At 42.0% G+C, this 21,739-nt stretch overlaps 1 protein-coding gene across 1 annotated transcript in view; it reads left to right on the plus strand.

The window, feature by feature from the left end:
- The first annotated feature begins 2,613 nt into the window (after positions 1 to 2,613).
- The window catches only part of PAXIP1 (PAX interacting protein 1), a 36,084-nt gene continuing 16,958 nt past the window's right edge, over positions 2,614 to 21,739 (plus strand). The window contains exons 1-6 of the mRNA XM_027648529.1: positions 2,614 to 2,809; positions 7,297 to 7,431; positions 9,950 to 9,993; positions 14,422 to 14,485; positions 15,486 to 15,599; positions 19,074 to 19,718. Of these exons, the coding sequence (XP_027504330.1) occupies positions 2,720 to 2,809; positions 7,297 to 7,431; positions 9,950 to 9,993; positions 14,422 to 14,485; positions 15,486 to 15,599; positions 19,074 to 19,718 (1,092 nt within the window). The 5' untranslated portion in view covers positions 2,614 to 2,719. The remainder of the gene's footprint in view (positions 2,810 to 7,296; positions 7,432 to 9,949; positions 9,994 to 14,421; positions 14,486 to 15,485; positions 15,600 to 19,073; positions 19,719 to 21,739) is intronic.

Consider the following 21,739-nt stretch of genomic DNA (forward strand, 5'->3'; position numbering starts at 1 on the left):
TTTGTTTTGTTTTGGGGTTTTTTTTGTGGAAAACTGCTTTTGCAGTGAATTTCAATGATTTACCACCGTAATCTGACTCGTATTGCTAGAGAATTTTCAAACTGTTGTGATTTAAAAAATCAAGTTCATCTCATATTCTTCTGATTTGACTAGCTGAACAAATGGAAGATCCAAGGTTGTCCCACCTGTTGCTGCAATAGCACAGGAATTCCATCTGAAGGTTTGGGAAGGGGCATTATTGTGCAAAACGTGTGCTGGTCGTTTGCATTATGCTCTTTGTCAGCATTAGCATAACACCTGATTTGACATACTTATAATCTTAGAGTTGTGTGAAGAACCAAAAATGATGTGACTATGGAAAATCTAAAGGATAGGAAAGCCAGGAAAACTCATTACAGTAACACAGAAAATAGTCTGAGGAGGAAAATTAAGAGGACAAACCCCTTGGAGGGCAAAACTTTGGTTTTCTTTGTGTGGAGTGGGAATATGTGACAGTTAACAGGATTAGATATAAGGAAAGTAATTCCTGTGAGAAGGGGCAATTTAGCAATCACATTGAGAAAGATGAAGCCAAGTAATGAATGACATGAAAAGAACTGAGAGAAAAATGTGGAATAGAAACCTGAGAGACAGCGATATATATCAAAGAAAAGAGGTGAAAATTAGCAGTGCTGGAGGATGCAGATGATTACAGAGGCAATGAAATCCAACAGGAAGGGAAACTTGGGAAGCAATGGTGTAAATGATATCTAATAGATCAAGAAGAATACGAAAAATATTTCGCTGCAGGTGAATGAAGATTTAGGTCAAAGTAGTTCTAATTTAGTGTGAAGAAGTCAAAATGGATCAAAAATGGAGTTGGAAAGAGTGAAAATTATGGAACTAAGAAAGCAAAGGCTGGACTCAGGGGCCTCGAGGGTGGCTATAAAGGAAAGCAAGGCTCAGAGAGGTGTTTTTCAAGGACAGTCCAGGAAATACATGGGACAGAAGAAAATTACTCTAAACAAGGCTTATTAGAAAAGATAAAAAGTGAGATGAGCGTATGAATTATTGGATGAAAAGGAAAAACGGATTTAAAAGCAGATGGTTATCTCTACTTATTTTCCTGCACTACCAAAAAAAAAGGTGTATCATATAAAAGGTTAAGGACTTTTTACTATGATTTTAACTTAGGAAAGTAGATTGTAATTGGGAGGGTGGGCAAAACAATAAAACCTGCAATCCAAGGGGAAGATCCCTTTCTGGAGTAGGGGAAAAACAGGTGATAGGTTGGGTATTTCTTATGTAGCTGGAGTAGAAAGGGGAAGATGTTATGTGGAGATCCAGAAGAGCAGGAGAAAGGTGGTTGAAGCACCTTCCTTGAAAAAGGGTGAGAAGGAGGCTAAGAACTTGTATACTATACATTTCCCTACAACTCCCCCTCGAACACTGGATAAATAACTTTATCCAGTGAAATTGGATAAATAAAACTTCATATAACTTTATCCAGTAAAATTATACCCAGTAAAAGTAAATAAATTAATTGTAAACCGATTAATAGTTTCTGCCACAGTTTGAAGAATAACACAAGTTAAAGAAATCCAGTTTTCTCCCGGGAAAGTGAGACAGGCCTTGCAGGCAGGAGGCAAACAATAGGTGTCCTGTATTTTTATTTCAGTAAACCTTTCAGTGCCACCTGGTAACATCATGCTTAAGTATGGGGGCAATATTTAGATAATATATAGTATATAGTATTAGAATAATATTATATCAAATTATATATTATTATAAATTAATATGTAATATCATATTTTATATTATGTTTATGTTATATTATAAACACCCCTATCAACGCAGGGATGTTTAAAATATGCCAGATGAATCAGGCTGTGAAAGTGCTCATTTCTATAACTGATATAAAGGGATGATTTCTGTTTTCTGTTATCTTAAAAGTTAGGTAAGACACATCCCCCTCTAGGTGTGGATGGTTCACTGTGAACGTAGAAGGATGCTCTGAGTCAGCTTGTGAGGGAAAAATTTCTGATTTCGGTTGGACTCGGTGACCTTACAGGTCTTTTCCAACCTGAATGACTCTATTCCGTGATTTCGGGAGCAGTCAGTGTGTTCATTAGTGAGGTCGGTGCTGGAACACGCATCACAACGCGGGACCCGCCGCCATCGGCCCCCATCCCCTCACGGCGGGAATGAGGGGGCGGGGCTTTGCACGGAGGAGGCGGGGCCTGACGGGGGCGGGGCCTGGGCGGCCCTGAGGGGCGGGGCCGAAGGCGCGCGCTCCCCTCCCCCCCGCCCGCGCTGCTCGCCAATGGGCGGGGCCGGGTATCCCCGCTGCCCGCCTCTGTCGTTCGCGGCGAGTCCACTGCACTCCGCCCGGGGGGAGCGCCGGGCCTGGGTGCTGCTTCCCGACCCGGTTCGGAAAGAGGGGGAGTAGCAGGGATAGAGCCCGTGCATCAGGAGCGGGCTTTGTCCTGCGGCAGCGGTGGTGGCTGATCGGGCGGAGGGGGCCGCTTCGTGCTGGCGGCGCTCCCCTCTCCCTTGCACCCCCCCTGCGTCCCGGCGGGGAATGGTGTGTCCCGCAGCGCGCGCCTTGCTCGCGCGGTTCGGCGGCTCGGCGGGGGGAGGGGGACAGGAGAGACCCGGGCCCCGGCGGCTTCTCCACAGTGAGCGCGGGGGATCAGCAGGGAGCCGGCGGGGGGAACGCCCGGTGCTGCCGTCCGGGACCATGTTGGCGGACGACGAGGAGGAGCTGAAAGTCCCAGAGGAGATGTTCAAAGATGTCAAGTTCTTCGTGGTGGGAGACATCGACCCCAAGGTACCGGGTCACCCCTCGGATCATGCCCGCCTTCTCTTTCAGACCGCCCCAGCCCCCCCCGATGGGGGGGCACTGTGGGAGCGTCCGCCTGCCACGCGCGGGCTCGAGGCTCGCGCCGCCTCACGGGGAAAGGGCGGGAGTGGGGGGGGGGGGGGGGGGGGGCGCGCGCGTGGGGGGCCGTGAGGGAGGGCGGGGGGAGAGCGGCCGGTCTCGATCCCGATCCCGGCCCGGATCCCGATCCCGCTCCCGGCCGTGCCCGCGGGAAGCTCCGCCGCCGCCGCCGCCATGGGAGCCGCGGCCCCGCCGCGCAGGCCCCACCGCCGCCTCCCGAGCGGAGGAGGAGCGGGCGGAGGGACTTCCTGGGCCGGGCCGGGCCGGGCGGGCAGCGGGGGCAGCGCCCGCCGCTCCTCCGGGGCGCCCCGGGGTCACGGCCCCTCCCTGCGCCCGCGGTCGGGACGGGCACAGGGACGCGGGGATAGGCCGTGGGGAGGGCTCTGCGCGGGGGGCCGGACCGGCTCTTCCCTCCCACACGGACCTTCCCGCCTCGGCGCGGCCCCTGGTGCCGCCCCAGGACCGCCCGGGGTGGTGCTGGGGGGGTTCAGGCGCGTCTCTGAGCTCCCACCCGGCTCCCCGGGGGACGAGGAGCAGAAGGGGCTGCCCAGTGTCCGTCCGGCCCTCCGCCCCTGCCCTGGGTGGTGCAGGTGGCCTTGCAGTGAATAACACCCGGTCCTACTGTGCGAAGGTGGTTCCAACAAAGTTTCTGTGGCGTGTCCAATTAGACAGGTGCTTGAAGAGAACCATATCGCGCTTTAGGACAGCAGCTCCGTGCAAGCAGGTTACTGCATGCACTTCACACTGAAGTTGGAGTCTTTGCTCCTCTGGTATTTGCTGCAGTAAAGTCTTAGTTCAGCGTTGGGTTCCTTTAGTCTCGTGCACTGGTACTCAGTGAGCCTTGTAGGCCTGTAAGTGACCTGGAGACACTGGCACTGGCAGGTTGACATGGCTTTTATTCCTATTATGATAAAAGAAATACGGCTCTTGTGGGGAGCCTGTGTCCTGGTTTAAGCCCAGCTGCCAACTAAGCACCACGCAGTTGCTTGCTCACCCCCTGCCCCTACCCAGTGGAATGGGGAGGAGAATCAAAAGTAAAACTTGTAGGTTCAGATAAGGACAGTTTAATAATTGAAATCAAGGTAAGATGTAATGGTAATAGTAAATAATAATGATAATAAAAAGGGAAAGGAAAAAACCCAAGTGATTCACAATACAATTGCTTACCACTCGCTGACTGATGCCAGACCTCCCTTCTTGAACCCAGATTGACCTCTTCCAGATAACTCCCTCAGCTTATATACTGGGAATGATGTTCTGTGGTGTGGAATTTCCCTTTGGCCAGTTCAGGTCACCTGTCCCAGCCATGCTCCCTCCCAGATTCTTTTTTGTACCTCTTCACTGGCAGAGCATGTGACACAAAAAAAAGTCCTTGACTTGGGATGAACCCGACCTGGCAAAAACCAAAACATCAGTGTGTTACCAACATGACTCCTACTCTGAATCCAAACCACAGCACTGTACCAGCTACTGAGAGGAAATTTACTCTGTCCCAGCACAGGACACCCCTGTGGTACCCTGGGGACACCTGAACAACAGGAGCATTTACTGGGTGTGTTTGGAGCCGAGACAGAAATTCTGAATCAAACAGTTCTTAGAGTGAAATTTGCCCTGTTACTGATGTAAAATTACAAATATATTTAGCACTTTTTACTTCTTCATATAAAAGCAGGTGCCAGCTTGATTTTTGAATAGAAGTTTACTCCTTCATCTTTTGGGGAGGAGTACACTTTGATCAGCTTAAATTTCCAAACAGTTTCACGGAAAACCAGTTACCTTAATAAATATTAAAACAGGTTTAGTGCAAGTGAGCACGGTAATCAAAACAAATCCAAGAGTAAGAAAAAAAAATAATTCATTCAGGTGAATAACTGCATGCCCACTGCCTATTAAGGCACATGCAGCATAAATTGTAAGGGAAACAAAAGTCTGGAGTTGTGCCTAGATGTTCTTTGGCAAATGAGGGAGAAGTAGGCTGCTGGCTCTCAACTTTAAATCCATTCCACTGGGATGTGCACTTTGCTGCTCACAGCTTACCAGGGGTGATGAGTAGATGTCAGCTGCTATTCTGTTTTTTTTTTTAATAAGTGCTTTTCCTGCTTTCCTAAAAGATATAAACTCAAACCGTCACGTTTTGGGAACACCAGTTAAAATCAGTATTTGATTCAGAAAGAGATAGAAGCAATGCAGTGCAGCACAAGGACTTTGAACAGGATATTTGGGTTCTGGTTATCTCTTGTTCTATTTATTTTTTATGCCCATTGTCTTACTTTTCAATTTTGAACAATTCCTCTTGTTTCATCCAACACAGATTTTAGTGGGAGAGGATAAGATAAAATTTATATGCCCCCCAGTAAAATGAAATTTCATTTAGTGGGTATAAACTAAGACCTAAGGTACAGGATTTTACAAGGTTCATGTTAGGGCTTTTCAGCATTTTGTTTTCTGGTTACAAGTATATGGTTGATACAAGTGTAAGTGAAGTTCTTTAATTGTGCCAGCATAACTTTCCAGTCCAGGAACTACTTAATCTGAAGAAGTCACTTGTTCTGAGAGGAGAGTTGAAGTTGACATGAGCTGAATTAGAAAAATTCCTTTTTATGAAATAATCATACGATTATTCCTGTCATGGTTGTGGTGTTTAAATTTTGTACCTGAAACTGGTGTAACTTTTGTTATAAGCAGACTCTTTGCACGAGCTCTTTAATGCAACATTGTTTTGATACAAAAACATTCATACTTCCAGCACATTAGTTGCAACTTCTTTCTGGCACTGTCAGATTTGGGGGCTCAGTTTTCATGGTGTTTACTGCTGGTTTTAGCCTTCCCCTAAATAAACAGTCACATGGGATTGTAACTCAGGGAGAGCTGTGTGAGACAAAGAGCTCATGTGCTGGGGCTGTTCTTAAATACCTACTATTTTCAAAAGGGCTTTATTTTTATTTATTGGAATGATAGTGTCCCGTGTTACCTTGTGGATTTCATGCAGGAAAGTGTCTCCTGATTTAGGAGATTGATGTGTAAAATGGAAACATTGTCTCCTGTCCCAGGCTGTGGTGGCAAGAACAGCAAGCTCATGGTCGATTTTCTTGGTTATTTTAGAGTATTTATTTTGTAATTTGATAATATCACATATTCATCCACTTCAGAACAAGTTGATTTTTTTTTCTTTAGTGGAATTTTAAAGTTAGATACTTCAGTCAGGAAATGCTGAAATTGTCTCCTGTGATTTTTCCATCTTTGTTTTTCTGCTTAGCACAGATGCTTTATAAAACATCCTGATGCCACGTTTTGAGAGAGTCTCTTTTTCAGTGCTTTTCTGTCCTGGTGAGTTTATAGGGTAGGGAGTAATTGCTCAAGGACCAATTAATTAATATTTTGTTTGATGAATGGAGTACCTTGCTCTCTTTTGTTCTGTGTTGTGAGGAGAGCATCCTGTTATGAAGGGGATGTCCCCAGCAGGTTTTCAGGGATAGGCATTGCCCCTGGCAGCTTTTGGAGGATAAGCATCAAACCAGTTTTGTCCTGCTAAATCATTATTTCTGAATAATAAGAGGAAAATGAAACAATAACCTTAATTTTCATTTTCAGCTTTTGAACTCTAGACTGTAACATTTTAAAACGTTTTTATCTTCCTCCCCGCTACTCCCCACTACCTTCTCTGTTACTTTTGTTGAAATGAAAGTCTGGTTTTTGGGGGGCAGGATGGGATTCATCACACAGATCTCTACAACAGAGCTGAGAGAGTGCTGAACTCTTAAACCAGCATCTGCTGTATGGGCCTTGCAAAACTGGGAGTGAGATGTGCTTTGTTAGTTGTGAGGTGTTCTGCATTTTCTGAGGACAGAGCAGTGCAGTGAGACACATCCATTCCAGCTCTTTGTGGTAGTAACTTAGGGGGCATTTGTTCTGCTTGTTTGGTTTTCTAGTGTTTTGGGGGTTTTTTTGTATTTCTCTTAATCACTTAGTCCTTAAAATTCAACCTCTTATTTTAAAGAATATTCAAACACTTCCAGAGCAACCATATGCAAAACCAAACATTGTGAAGAAGAGTTTTTCTTACCTTGCCTGAGAGAAAATTGTTTTCAGATGTTTTTTTGAGGAATATATGTTTTGGAAAAATATTGACATTTTCCAGATTTCTACCAAAGCCTGAATTATTCTGGAAGGTAAATCTTCAAATTGAACGATGAAAATATGCAGAGATGTAAACCTTTGGCAGTCAGGTTTTAAATGGGATGCATTCAGAACTTCTGAAAGAGTGCTGGCCACCTACAGGAGGGCAACCAAGAGAGAAGGCCATGTTCATTCCTCCAGTGTTAGTGTCTTCTTGCAGTGATGTTTGTTGACTTCTCCCTGTTCTCTTTTGGGTTTAGGTTATTCAGCTTCTGAAAGCTGGGAAAGCAAAGGAAGTTTCTTACAATGCACTGGCTTCACATATTATTTCAGAAGATGGGGACAATCCGGAGGTTGGAGAATCTCGTGAAGTTTTTGATCTCCCTGTGGTAAAGGTGAACGACTTATCCATGATACTGTCAAAGTACTGACCTGGGTACTTCATTGTTATGACAAAATATTCATGTTTGGATGATGACCAAATGAAACATACATTCAAAAAATCTTCTATTCTTGTTGCACGAACTTTTATCCTGCCTGACAGACTTCTGCTACAATTCTGTTCTCTCCTTTCTGTTGTTCCCCTGTATCTGTCAGTGGTTTGGGTATTTTTTGGTTTTCTGGTTTGTTTTTTTTTTTTTTTCCCCCCAGATTCTTCCTTCAGTCATCTGTGGGATGGTGTCCTGTTGGCTGTACTTTAGAAATGTTTCTGATGGGGAGGTTCTTACAAACTTCTGGCAATGGAAAACCTCATTTTAGAATAAGCAGTAAATTTTGAGGGTTTTTTTCAAACACATATAATTGACATGGTGAAAAATGATTTTGTTGATTCTGCATATGTGTACTATGCTAATTTTAAACTACAGGAACTTGTGGAAAAATAGATTTTTTCCCTCTTAATTTTAGTTTTTAAAGGTTTTTTTTCTTATTTTTTTTTTCTTCCTTCCTCACACTGGAATTACCAGTGGTTTGTTACTACCTTGTAATACTGGGGCATTTTTCCAGTGAAAAATTCTGGGCTTCATGTTTGAAAATGTGAACTTGTCACTCTGGAAGTCATGAGAGAGCTTAGAGGAAACAACACTAGAATTTCACTGCTAGTACCTTTGGGTACATGATTTTGGTTTATTTTTTTCAACAGGGTTACAGGTGACAGTAGAGAATTTTGATAGGTTATATCATGAGAATTCACCTGAGAGTGTAGAACTATGAATTAATTCTGAAAAATGAAAGGTGCTTGGCTGGAGACCTTATGGTTACAGTGGGCCTACTGATTAATGTTTAGTTCCTTTTTCTGAAGTGTTTTTTGGCGTAGTTTTAACCTTACAAACAAGAAGATTTGCTGCTGCTGTTATGTGAAGGAAGGACATCAGTGTTGTAAGAGCACTTCCTGCTTTCTAATGCCATTTACTGAAATAATTCAGTTTTCTTCAGAACTGCTGCTAACTGCTAACTCATTTGCCAAACGAGAGCAGGTCTGTCACTGATGTCACTTAGTTTGACCTGAAAACATCACAGCATGGTCTGTAATCAAGAAGATTAGACTTAAATGTTAAGGGAATGGACGCCAGAGGCAAAAGTAGCTGGTTACAGGGAATAAGGAAGAGAAATTCTTGAGGATTGAGGAGTTAGGAATGAAATGTTTTTGGCTCATTTTTTTGTATACTGCTTTATAAGGGAAAGAGAACAGCAAGAACTGCAACACCATAAACATGGTTGCCACAGTATATTTTCTTACTTGTCTTTTGAGAAAGAGTAATGTCATTCTGAATGTAATGCCACTCTTTGCACACTCTTCCTTATCTGCTGCACTGGGACCACTGTCCTACATCTCCTCCGTTCTCTGCCACCTCCCTGTGTCCCTCTGAGCCCTTCTGTCCCAGAATGCTTTTGGGTAGGGGCCATCACTCTGCTCACCACCAGCATTGCTCTGGCTGTTGTCGTGGGATTTATGGTGCTGAAAAAATCTCCCGGAGCAGTAAATTAGGGGTGAGATAAGAAAGGGTTTATTGGCCAAGGCTGAGATGTTACAAGACGCCCCTGTGCCCGAGAGGTTACATTTTATAACACCATCCATCCAATCCCAGATGTGTCCACCCTGTGGCCTTTACTCTGAACTGCCCCAGGGTCCACCCCCTTAAAATGGATCTGAGGTGCATTTTGGGACCACCTACTTCATCACCTTCATCATCATCAGAGCACAAAGGGTACATAGTTACCTAATTCTTGACCGTGTTCTGTGGTTTAGGCCCAGATATGCTGTTCTGTCAACTGTCTAGGCCTTGCCTTGACAAAAGACTAAACATTTCTATTGGATTCAGAAGTAGGGCTGATATGGGGAGCATAGAATGGGGTAAGAGGGTTAAGGAATGTATAAACAAGGGTACTGGAGAAAGGGAAAGGGACAAGGGACAAAGAAGGGAGGGTTTCTGCTTTTAAAACCTACTTATAAAACTTACAAGTCTTACAAATATTAGAAAAATAAAAAACCATTAGGGGCTTAAGGCATCAGTCTTCAGAAACTTTCTGTACAAAGTTGTGGTTCCTGACTCCTCGGTGATGAGAGTAAGACAGGGTTTTATACATGGGGGTTTTTTAATTATTTTTTCTTAAGGGTAGGGAGAACTGAAAAAAAAAAAAAGGGAGAGGATGAATAAATACTGTAAATGGCACAAGAGAAGGGGGTCTTGCTCCCATATTGCTGCTCAACCTTTGAGCTGTCTTTACCTGAACTCTTACAAATAAATGAGAACAGCCTTTTTTTGCAGACTAACTACAATGTCTGTGAAACACTTAGACTTCCAGCTGGATGTTACATATTGAAACTAGTGCAGTATGAACTTGGAAGGTAATTCATATTTTGTACATGTAGACCAAGGTTTTTAACATCTTGTGGTTTTTTGTTTTTTTCAGCCTTCCTGGGTGATCTTGTCTGTTCGCTGTGGAGCTCTCCTGCCGTATCCTTTTAAGTTCAAAATTAAATTAATTCTGTAGGAAACATGTTAAAACAGATGCCATCAAGGGATTAAACATTGTTTCAAGTAGGTACGGCTTAAATTTTTTAAAATGATGTGTTTTGCCTGCAGTTTTCCTGTCCCTGTGGCTATTTTGTGCTTCATAGGCACTTGCAGGAAAGCCATTGTCAAATAGACTCAAAACATTTTAACTGGCAGGTGATACATTATTTACCTGAGGCACCAAGAAAACCACTGGAGTGCACTAAAGAGACAAAGGATGGCTCAGAGTAGAATGGCCTATTCCACCTTTTCTAGCAAAGTTAAATAAGGAATAAATATGGAATAACTCCTAATACTGTATTATAAATAATACTTTATAAACAGATAGTGTTAGTATTCCCATTTTTGGGATAGTCTGTCCTTGCCTTTGGTAGACCCTTGCTCGTGTTTGGCTAGGTCTCTGTTTTTTAACTTGTTTGGAGCCTGTATTTTGCATATGGATGGCTCATTCCTTCCTCTTCTTGTCAGTTATTACTGTCCATCTTTATTTATGTTCCTGGCAATTCTTTCCTTGGAATTACAGGAATGGTGACAATGGCTATTTTTATAGAAAAAAAAATAAATTGCACATCTCAGGCCATTCAGGATAAATATTCCGTATATGGACAAGCTTAAACAGAGCACTACATTGCAGTACAGATACAAGCAGGTGATGGCAACAAACAGTGCCAGGACTAGAAAGGAATGTTGCCAGGCATGAGATCTCATTTTGGAATGAGGTAACAGGTAGTTGTGTCTGTAACGGAAAACAAAAGGTGATAGATGTGAAAATCCAGGTGTTCATATTGGGAATTCAGGTCTTTATATGCTTCAGTGGCTCGGAATTCCTGTTTTATACCTGGTATTTTAAGGTGTGTGACTTTGCATCTCTGTCTCTGTGGTGTGATCTAGGCTAGTGATTTCTGTCTTTTGTGTCTGGACATAATAAATGTGTTTATTGTCCTGTCGTCATCAGGATGGGAGTGTACAGTTGCTTATGTCACATATCTGTAAACCTTCTCTCCCTGTTCCTTTGGACTGTGACAAAAAATACCTTGGAATTAGCTACATTTTCAGGCTTAAGTAACCTAACATTTCATTATTGATGTTGTTCTTTCCCATGGAGAAATTGCACTATTAGAAAATTTGTCTTCCATCTGAAAACAGGGTTTTTAAAAGGGTATTCTAAGAGCTGACGTTATTAGATATACCCAGAAGAGAAATAAACAGATAAGGCAACAGAGTGATGCAGTCCATAACTAAATTGTAGCAATAAATGTGGGAATGTAGCCCTCAATGGCTATTGCTCAGGAAGTCTTTATTGTGGGTATAAGGGAATGACCAAATGAAAAGACCAGGTCTCAGTAGTGTCATGTTCTTGAGTTGCATGGAGGAAGGAAGTTTTGTCCACCTGCCAGCAATAAATGTGTTCCTTGGACCTTTGACTTCTCTTTTCTAGCACTTCATGTCCTTAGAACATGGTGGGTTTAGATTTTATTCTGAACCTTATTGTGCTCACTAAAAGGGGTTGTTAAGTCTTAACTTTGTTTTGTTCTGTGCCAGGCACTTTATGACTTTGGGTGCAGTGACATCCGGCCTTTCATTAGGGATTTAGGTACTATCACAATGAAAAAAATAAAGCAGTTAATAGGAATAGCTTAGTTTTTCCAGTTGATTGGGTTTGGACTCAGTTTAGGCAGAAGCTTGAGATTCTGCATTTTTGTCTCTTGTTTATGTTTTAATTTGGAGATGTTATGCTCAAAGTGGTCTGTGAATTTCTGAAATAAAAAGTCCTAGAAACACCTTGTGTCAGTGAGAGAAATGGATGTAAGAACAACGTTAAGGATTTTACCTTGGCTTTCCACTTCTGGTGCTTGATGGGCATTTGCCTCTCAGTTGTTAAAGCTGAAGTTTAATGTAGAAATATTTAATACAATATAAAAGCATAGTAATTTTGCCTTTTTCTTAGTGGAAGTTGTTTTCACCAGGGGGAACTTCAGAAGGCAGAGTGTTCTCCTGTGCCCTGCTACCTGACATTCTCAAAATCTGACTAACCTGCAGTTGAGGGGAAGTAGCAGTGAAATGAAGCTGGAAGCAGACTGTGAAGAGGGATAAGGAGTTTCATGTGTGAAAACCTTGGCTGCAATGCCATAAAGAGGGCTGGGGCATTTTTCGCAGCGAAAGTAAGAAAGTGTAAGCTTTATTTTTCCATGGTCTTGTACAGATAAAAGAGGGTCAGAGCACTTCTGAACTTGTGTTGATGGCAGGGGAAAAAGTGAGTTTTCCTGCATACCCTATTTATTTTTTTATTGCTCTGCTGCTTGTAACTGTTTCACTCCTGTTCTTTAGAGAGTGCAAGCTGCAGGCAAACTCATGGACCTCCTTAAAGTTAAATACCAACTGTTCCTGCCTTGTGTGTTAGCAGTAGATATTAAGACAGGGAGTAGACAAATGTACAGTTTTGGAAGATCCAGTGCTGAATTTCTACCTTAGATGAGATGCAGAGCAACACAGTGAAATTCAGGATGTTCATCGGATTTGAGCTTCTTGGAATATTCTGGGTAATAGCAGTAATCTGTTAAGTTTTAAAGTGCTCTGGGCTTTGACTAGACTCTCAGACTTTGGGTCTCAAAACTTAAATGTTGTTGGTACATGTGTCAACATTGTGGGGAAAATAATTTTATTTCATTTAAAAAATCTCAGTGTGTACTTGTGACACAATGTACATCTCTTCCTGTAGTCATTTTTTTCTTACAAGATGTGACTGGATCTTAAGCACAAGATCATATGGACGTGTAGAAAAGGGAGGGAAGTTGTCGAAGTCAAATGGTCCCTCTGTCTGTCCCAGCTCACTTCTGTCTGGCTGTTCTCTCTCCTGTTTCATGTGGCCCTTCCCAGAGTGCAGATTTCAGTCTTCCCAATCATCTTACAGTGCCTCAGTATTGTGTTGCTGGAGTTTAACCCCATTACCATGCTACAGTCTAACCCTGTTTTGTTTTGTCTGAGCCACTCTGAACAGGGAGAACAATCCTAAAACAGAATCATTTGGGTTGGAAAAGGGCTCTGAGATCATCAAGTCCAGCTGTTAACCCAGCACTGCCACATCCACCACTAAACCATGTCCCTCAGTGCCACATCTACATGTCTTTTGAATACCTCCAGAGATGGTGACTCTACCACTGCCCTGTGCAGCCTGTTTCAATGCTTGACAACCCTTTTGGTGAATAAATATTTCCTAATATCCAATCTAAACCTCCCGTGGCACAACTTGAGGTCGTTCCATCTTCTCCTGTGACTTGTCACTGGGGAGAAGAGACCAACACCCACCTGGCTACAACATTCTTTCAGGTAGCTGTAGGGAGCAAGAAGGTCCCCCAGAGCCTCCTTTTCTCCAGTCTAAACCCCCCCAGCTCTCTCAGCTCCTTCTTGCTAGACTTGTGCTCCAGACTCTGCACAAGCTCCATTGCCCTTCTCTGGACATGGTCCAGCACCTCAGCGTCTTTCCTGAATCGAGGGTCCCAGACCTGAACACAGGATTTGAGGTGCAGCCTCAAGTACAGCGGCACAGTTACTGCTGAACTCCTGCTGGCCACACTATTCTTGACCCAGACCAGGATGCCACTGGCCTTCTTGGCCACGTGAGCACACCCTGGCTCATGTTCAGCCACTGTTGACCAATATCCCCAGGTCCTTTTCCACCAGGCAGCTTTCCAGCCACTGTTCCCTCAGCCTGTAGCACTGCAGGGGGATGTTGTGACCCAAGTGCAGGACCCAACACTTCACCTTATTGAACCTCATCCATTTGGCCTCAGCCCATCATTCCAGCCTCTCCAGATCCCTCTGCAGAGCCTTCCTGCCCCCCAGCAAATGAACACTCGCACCCAACTTGGTGTTGTGTGCACACTTACTGAGGATTGCACTTGATCCCCTCGTCCAGATCATTGATGAAGACATTATTAGACCCCGAGTTCATGTGCCACAATTAAATTTGGTGTTAATATTGTCTAACATAATTCTTCTACATTGTCTTCATCAGGTTCTCCTGGTTTTTTAAGCATGGCCAATAAGCATTTCATAACAGAAGGAAGCTCTTCTGACTCCTATAAGCAAAGCATTCTGAGGTGGGCTGAGAGAGATGTTCTGGGAAGAGGGAAGTTTGTGATGTTACCAAAATCAGTCACAATGTTAGAGGTGTCCTGATTTCAGATTGTACATCAGTTTTTTCTTGGTGCATACAACTGGAATTGGAAACAGACAACATAAAAGTTTTTAAATGGTCAAATAATCGATGATATCTGAGAAGTACTATGGTAACTGTTTAATTTCCTTCTAATATCCCTCAGGAAACTCTGATTTAATTATTTTGCATCCTTGACATCTGCTTTCCAGTGTAAATGGCTTTTCTCCAGAATCATGTCAGATCTTTTTTGGAGTCACTGCTTGTCTCTCTCAGGTAAGAAGTGAACCATATTTCAGTCTACTCCAATGTACACTATGTGATGCTTTAGGTTTTTTTGAGGAGAGATACCAGTTTTTCTGTTGTACTGTTACTTTTTTTCTGTATGTTAGGTGAATTATCACCTGACAGTTTTTCACTGAAAATGAGACTGTGAACATTTGAAGCTGTGAACATTCAGCAGTTTGTCTTCTATTCAGCTGAATGATGATTCTCAAATGCAGAGTACACTGGACTACAAAATCTTTGCTCCTATTTTGTGTTTTCTGTTTCTGCACTAACACAATATTCAGTCAACATGTTTTGCTACTAATGCACTGAAAACTGAACAGGGGTGCCAATGAGTAAAACATGTGGAAGGGTGGTGCTTCCATGGCTTGTGTTCATAGGCAGCTCTGTAGATCTGTCACCAGAGTGAGTGCAGACACAGGATCAGGGCCAGGTGCTAATGGAATAGTTGTGTGTGTGTGCTTTAGACTTTTTAGCCAGTTATTGCTGTAATACTGCCACTAACTCTCATTGGTAATGGCTTCAATGCATGTGGCTTTCTTAGCATGGGAGGGGGACATTGCTGTGACATAAATTGTAAGAAATAAACACTTTGGTTCTTTACACAGGCTGTTAATTTAGTCTACTTGTTAAAATTCTGTTTAATGATTTTATACAGATTGTCCAAGCTAAATAACTCCAGTTTGCTTGATCACTAACTTTTTTTCTCTAGTGGAGGGTGATATACTAGTGTTGAGTTTTACAGGAGTGAAGAGTGTTTTTATTTTCTCTGTGTAGGTTAAGAATTATTACTTAGAGGGGTTTTTTTCTTGTTGTGTGTCTTTGTCACCGTTTTTCTCTGTAACTTCCATGCTAATTTGGTATTTAAAAGTTATAGGTAATACATTAGCCAGACTTGTAAATGGTGTGTCACGTGTTATAGTAAAATTCTCCCAGCTGAAGACAGCTGGGTGTGTAGAACTAAAAGGCTTTTTTAACTTCCTTTTAGGTTTCCTCTGAAGACCGAAGTACTCTGTGGGCTTTGATTACTTTTTATGGAGGGAATTGCCAGCTGAGCCTCAATAAGAAGTGTACTCATTTGATTGTGCCTGAGCCAAAGGGGGTAAGAGTTTATTACATGTACGGTTCTTCTTGTTGTAGCTCTCATTTGCTTTTGAATAATCAGAAATTTTCCAACTCCCTGAAGTTAGAATTCTTGAGACTGTTCATTAACAACTAAATTCAGCACAATTATGCATTGCAGCTCTTCAGTGAATACTTATTTTCTGCATGGCTTTAGGTGTGATTAATTCAAAAGTTGTTCAGTTTCATACCAGTATTTGAATTCCCGTTTGAACAAAGAATTTTAATTTTATTCCTTGTTCTGTTTATCTCAATCTAATTTTGACACATCATAGTCAACAGTGTTTGTGATTTGTGAATTTGTAGATACGGAATCAGTGAAGAAAATGAAGGACAAAATTGAAAAATTGCATAGAATACCCTTCAGTGTTAAGAGAGAGAAAGGAATAAAGAGAGCAGAAGGAGGAATGGGTTTTTTCTTGTGTTTATCATTGTGTGCTGACCAGCACAAGGCAGAGCAGGACAATGCCTCCCTCAGCCAGCTGCAGTGCTGTGCTTGATGCACCCAGGACAGGGTTGTCCCACTTGCATGCCAGGGCACACTTGTATTCAACTACCAACCCAACCCCCCAGATGCCTTTTTGCAGGGCTGTTCTCCAGACTCTTGTCCTCCACTTTGTACCTGAAACCATGGTTGTGCCATCCCAGGTGCAGGATCTGATGGTTGCTCTTGTTAAATTCCATGTGGTTGGTGATGGCCCAGCTCTCTGGTCTATCCAAATCTCTGTAAGGCCTCTCTACCCTTTGGGGGGTGCACAGCTTCCTCTAGTTTAAATACTGTATAGAATCATAGAATCATAGAATAGATTGGGTTGGAAAAGACCTCCAAGATCATCAAGTCCAACCCCTGATCCAACTCCAATTACTGTATCATGGCACTAAGGGCCACGTCCAATCTCTTTTTAAAAACCTCCAGGGATGGTGAATCCACCACCTCTCTGGGTAGGCCGTTCCAATGCCTGATAACCCTCTCTGTAAAGAATTTCTTCCTAACATCTAACCTAAACCTCCCCTGGCAGAGCTTGAGCCCATGTCCACTTGTCCTGTTGTTGGTTGCCTGGGAGCAGAGACCAACCCCCACCTGGCTACAACCTCCCTTCAGGTAGCTGAAGAGAGTGATGAGGTCGCCTCTAAGCCTTCTCTTCTCCAGACTGAACAACCCCAGCTCTCTCAGCCTCTCCCCATAGGACTTGTGCTCCAGTCCCTTCACCAGCCTCGTTGCTCTTCTCTGGACCTGCTCCAGCACCTGTAGTTTGATTTCTTATTCCCATGTAGGAAATCAAATGCTGCTGTCCTTATGCAGTTGGAGAAACTGAATCGGGAAGATCAAGTAACTGGCTAAAGGCAGCATTGAGCACATCAGAATAGCCTCCTGTACTACAATGACAGTAATGCTTTGGTTGTAAATAGTTCACTGAAACTTCATGAACTGTTCAGGTATTCCTCTTCCTGAGGAACAAATATACTTGTAATTGATATAGTGTGCTAGTTCAGAGACTGAAAAGATTTTAAATAAATTGAAGCTCACTTAAAAATGATTGCATGGGTGCTTTTAGTTCGTCTGGTGCCCGGAGCAAGCTTTGGGTTTTGTGTTTTACTTTTTGTCCTTTAAGAACATGAGCACATTTCCATCCCCTTTTTTTTTTTTAAATTTCAAATCAGTGGAAGGGGTATGACACAGTTTAGTTATTTTGAATATGAGTAACTAAGATCAAGTTCTGTACCTCCTTACCTAAATCTTGTGAAACTTTGTCAAGTTCCTCATGTTGTTCTATACAAATTGAGTATATTATTGTCCCACCAATGACCCTTTTAATATTTTGGAGTTAATGTAAACTATCTAAGATAAGACAAAAACATGTGGCTAGTAGAATGACTGTAAATTTATTTGTGCATACATAGGGAAATGTATTAGAATAAAACATAGGCTGGCAATGGGAGAAGAGAAAGTGTGGATGTGGGAAATTCTTGCTTCTTCTTTAAAATGTGAGAACCTTTGTAGGAGTGGGGTTTTTGTGGTGAATGTGTTTGTTTTGATTTTTTTTAAGCACATGATCTTACCCCTCTAAACAGTCCACAGGAGAATCTTCAACACCACCCTAGTTGTCTCTATTAGTTAATTATGAATTAGCATTTCCTTTCTGTAGGATTAAAATATTTTAATTCACGTAATCATTGAATGGGAACAATTCTATGGGATGATTAAAGTCCTTCCAGTCCTGCTGCTGTGACACACTATTACAAGGGAATCTGCAGCAGTTTGTAACAAGAACAGTTTTGTCACTAGGAAAACTTGAATGATTGCTTTGACTAGACACAAGATGATAAAACAAGATTGTTAATAATTCTCACCACTAAGAATGAATAAAAACGCGTGTCGGCAAGTAAACTTGATTTCATCTCTAATCTCTTTATTGGGTATGAATGACAGTTTCATTGTAGGAAATAACTCTAGAGAATCATTAAATTAAATTAATTTCCTCTGAATGTGCTTGTTGTTAACTTATATTGTTTGACATACAAAGAAAATCCCAGTTCAACGACTTCTAGATATTAGATCCTGAAATTAGTTTCAAATTTTCTAAAGAAAGTTTTCCTTTTTTTTTCCCTTGCTGTTTTGATATGTTGAGGGGTTTCTGTCAAAAAGATGTTTGAATAAATACAACACTGATTCTGTAAGATTTGTATATATCTTCAAATGATGAAATGAGACGAAGGAGGGAGGGATAAAATTTTCTACTTTGTCAACATTGTAACCTTGCACTGAAATGGATTTAGGTAATATTGGACAGAATGTAACTTTGTAGTTGAGGGCAACATTACAGTTTGCAACTTCTGAGAAAGTGCATGGGAAGTACCTGACTGGTTTCTGGTTTGTATTTCTGTTGAAATGCATTTTTTTCAGTGACCACCTTGTAAATATTTGTCTCTACTTTATTATTAAATTCTGACTTTCTTCCTAGATGCATTTTGGTTTTGTTTTTGGTTTTTTTAACCTTTTATTTTAGTGGACAAAATGTAAGTATAAACTGTATTTAAACTCACCATAATGTCCACCTAAAATCACCTGCATTTTAGTATTGACTGCTGCAGGAATTCTGAAGGATTTTTCAGAACCAAATTTCATTTTTTTCAGAACCAAATTTCATTATTTTCAAATCTTTTGGTGACTGGGTTAGAGAAGAGTTGTACAAGTGAAGACATCGCCTTCTGCAGTTGTGCCTTCTGAGTCCTTTATACTGTAAATGTGGAGGGTTTTGTTTTAATCTCTTGGAATTTGTGGTTCTGCACAGTAGTGTAGTGTCCTGTTGGATCTGGGAGAGATTATTCTCTGGTTTTGGACAGCCTCTTGTGATCTCCCTCTCCATGCTCTAGCCCTGCACTCAAAAAACTTCTTTGGGATTTTTTGTCTTTAAACAAAATCTTTTTTTTCTTTTTTTTTTTTTCCCCTCAGGAAAAATATGAATGTGCTTATAAACGGGACAGCATTAAAATTGTGACCCCAGACTGGGTCCTGGATTCTATAACTGATAAGGGTAAAAAAGAAGAGACTCCTTATCATCCTCGTTTGATTATATACGAAGAGGAAGAAGAGGAGGAGGAAGAAGAGGAGGAAGAAGCAGAAAATGAAGAACAAGACTCACAAAATGAAGCTAGTACTGATGAAAAATTATCAAGCCCAGCGTCTTCTCGAGAAGGATCACCTTTGGGTGATCAAGTTTTCTCACCAAAATCTACTACTGCTGACAAGGCAAAAGGGGAACTGATGTTTGATGATTCTTCAGATTCCTCTCCAGAAAAGCAAGAGAGGAATTTGAATTGGACACCAGCTGAAGTCCCACAGGCATCTGCAGCGAAGCGTAGGTTGCCTCAAGGGAAGGACTCTGGGTTAATTAATTTGTGTGCCAATGTCCCACCAGTGCCGGGGAACATTTTGCCTCCAGATATGAGGGGCAACCTCATGGCTTCGGTGCAAGGTGCCCAAGGTTCTGAGCGACAGGAAATGATGGCCACGTGGAGTCCAGCCGTGCGGACGTTAAGGAACATTACTAATAGTGCTGATATTCAGCAGATTAATAGACCATCAAATGTAGCACATGTAAGTGTTGGATTTTTCATTTATAAGCTCTTGGACTTTCTCTTAGGAGCTGTCGTATCCAAGAACTTCAGTTTCCTTTTCTTGTTCTTAAAAGTGTCCACAGTTAAAACTTAAAGAGTCCAGAGTATTGGAGTTCTGGCCAAATTCGTAACCTCCCCGTAATAAGTAACTTCATTCCTAGCAGGTTCATAGAAGAAAGAAATGGAGCTGGAGAAAATGTTTGGAAGAGTAAAGCTGTGTTTAACTACAGCATGGTTTAGAGTTTCAGTAATGATTTCTTGGTAAAAGCAAAAAGAAAAAAAGCATTAATTTAGAATTATTTTGCTAGTTTGGGAAATCTGGTTTCATACCTTTCAAGCTTTTCAGTCAGTGCAAGGAATTATTTGTGCTATAAGCACATAAAACTGTGAAATGGATTGTTCCCAAAGTAGGTTCAGTTCTAGACTGTTGTTCTGCTGGGCATCATTAAGTTGTTATATGGTATAGCCAGGATTATGATGTAGAAGTCCGGACTTACACCTTCTTATGCCACTTGTGTATTGAAATAACTGCAGCTCTTGTATTGACTTTATTTCTAGAAGAAAATAAAAAAGCAAGTGAGCATGCTGCACTTGCAGCATTGAGATGCTTAGATGTGTGTAGGAAGGGAGCGTGAGAAAAGTAAGTGCTGGCAAATGTTAGACATTTAAGTAATCGAATTGGTGCCTTTCTTTGCGTGTTCATCTGATGGTAAAACTTTGAAAGGTGCCTGAGTAGTACAGTGGCTTCCAGCCAGCACTGAAACACAGGGTATGGAGTCCCTCAGAAGTGTTGGTCCTTTGTTGTCTATATGATTTCTGAATGTGGAGTGGAAGTAAAGGCTTCATTTTAAATCTTAGTTCCCTCTTCTCAGTGCCTGAAATTGTTTAAGGGCTGAGACTTCTGGGTAGAGGCTGAGCAAAACCACCAGCGTTGAGCATCAGCCCTACAGCCCGGTCACTGTGCTATCAAACACACTTTGTGCAAGTGTTTCTCTCTCAGTGATATTTGCAGAGCTCCAGGGCAGTTGTTGGTGGTTTGGCTGCACTCTGTTCTCCCAGAGTCTGTTGGAATAGCAGCTGGACCGGTGTGCAAGGGCTTTGTAGCAAGTGCTGTATCAGGCTGCTGTGGAGGTCACCGTACCAGCTGCAGCACCTGGAGAAAGGCTTTGCATCTTATAGTTGTGAATGTGCTTCCTAGAGAGAGGAATTACCAGTTCTACCTTTTTGCCCTGTAATTTCCTTTGTCCTCTGTGTCATGCGTCAGTGCAAGGCTTGGTGCACAGTCTTGGAAAGTTAGTGGTTTGTTTGAACCTCAGATTTCTGCAGAATGGCAAGATCTCTAATAATAAGGCATTTTGCAGATACAAGGTTACTTTCTGAGTATAGCCCTAGGATACTTTTTAAAGTTTTATCCCTTGATTTTGAAATAAGTGTTCTGAAGCTTCTGTAATTTTGACTTCTGGGACTTTTAGTGGAGAACAGCTCCTCATACCGTGTGCCACAGAAACATTCTTTTATTTTGTGTGTTATTTTTAGTTAATGAATGTTTACACTGTGGTGCTGTCAGGGCATGAACGATGGGCAGTGCATTCATAATCATGGTTGTACATGTGTGCTGTACCAACCACATCAGAATTGCTCTGGATGACACCTGAGATATTTTGATGTGTATTATAAAAACACTTGAGCCACCTCTGGTGGAGAGTTGATGGACGTCTCGTTGAGAGGATCCAGTTAATTTGCTTTGTGCTTTAGCGATGGGCTTTGATACCTCTCTCACACACATTGCTGAAGGTGACACTGTGTGTGTTGAAATAGGATTCACCAAAGCTGATTTCATATTTAAAAGGCTTTAGGAATGGCAAGTCTAGAATTTCCTGTCGCTCCTTCTCGTTTCTAATAGGTAGTTTATATTAAAATATTTTAATAAATATGTAGCACTCATCCTAATCTATTAGAATTTTGCCTAATTTTCCCTTTTCTGATTCTTTAAGAATTCAC

The sequence above is a fragment of the Corapipo altera genome, unplaced genomic scaffold (assembly GCF_003945725.1).
Source record: "Corapipo altera isolate COAL_440 unplaced genomic scaffold, ASM394572v1 47, whole genome shotgun sequence".
NCBI lineage: Eukaryota > Metazoa > Chordata > Aves > Passeriformes > Pipridae > Corapipo > Corapipo altera.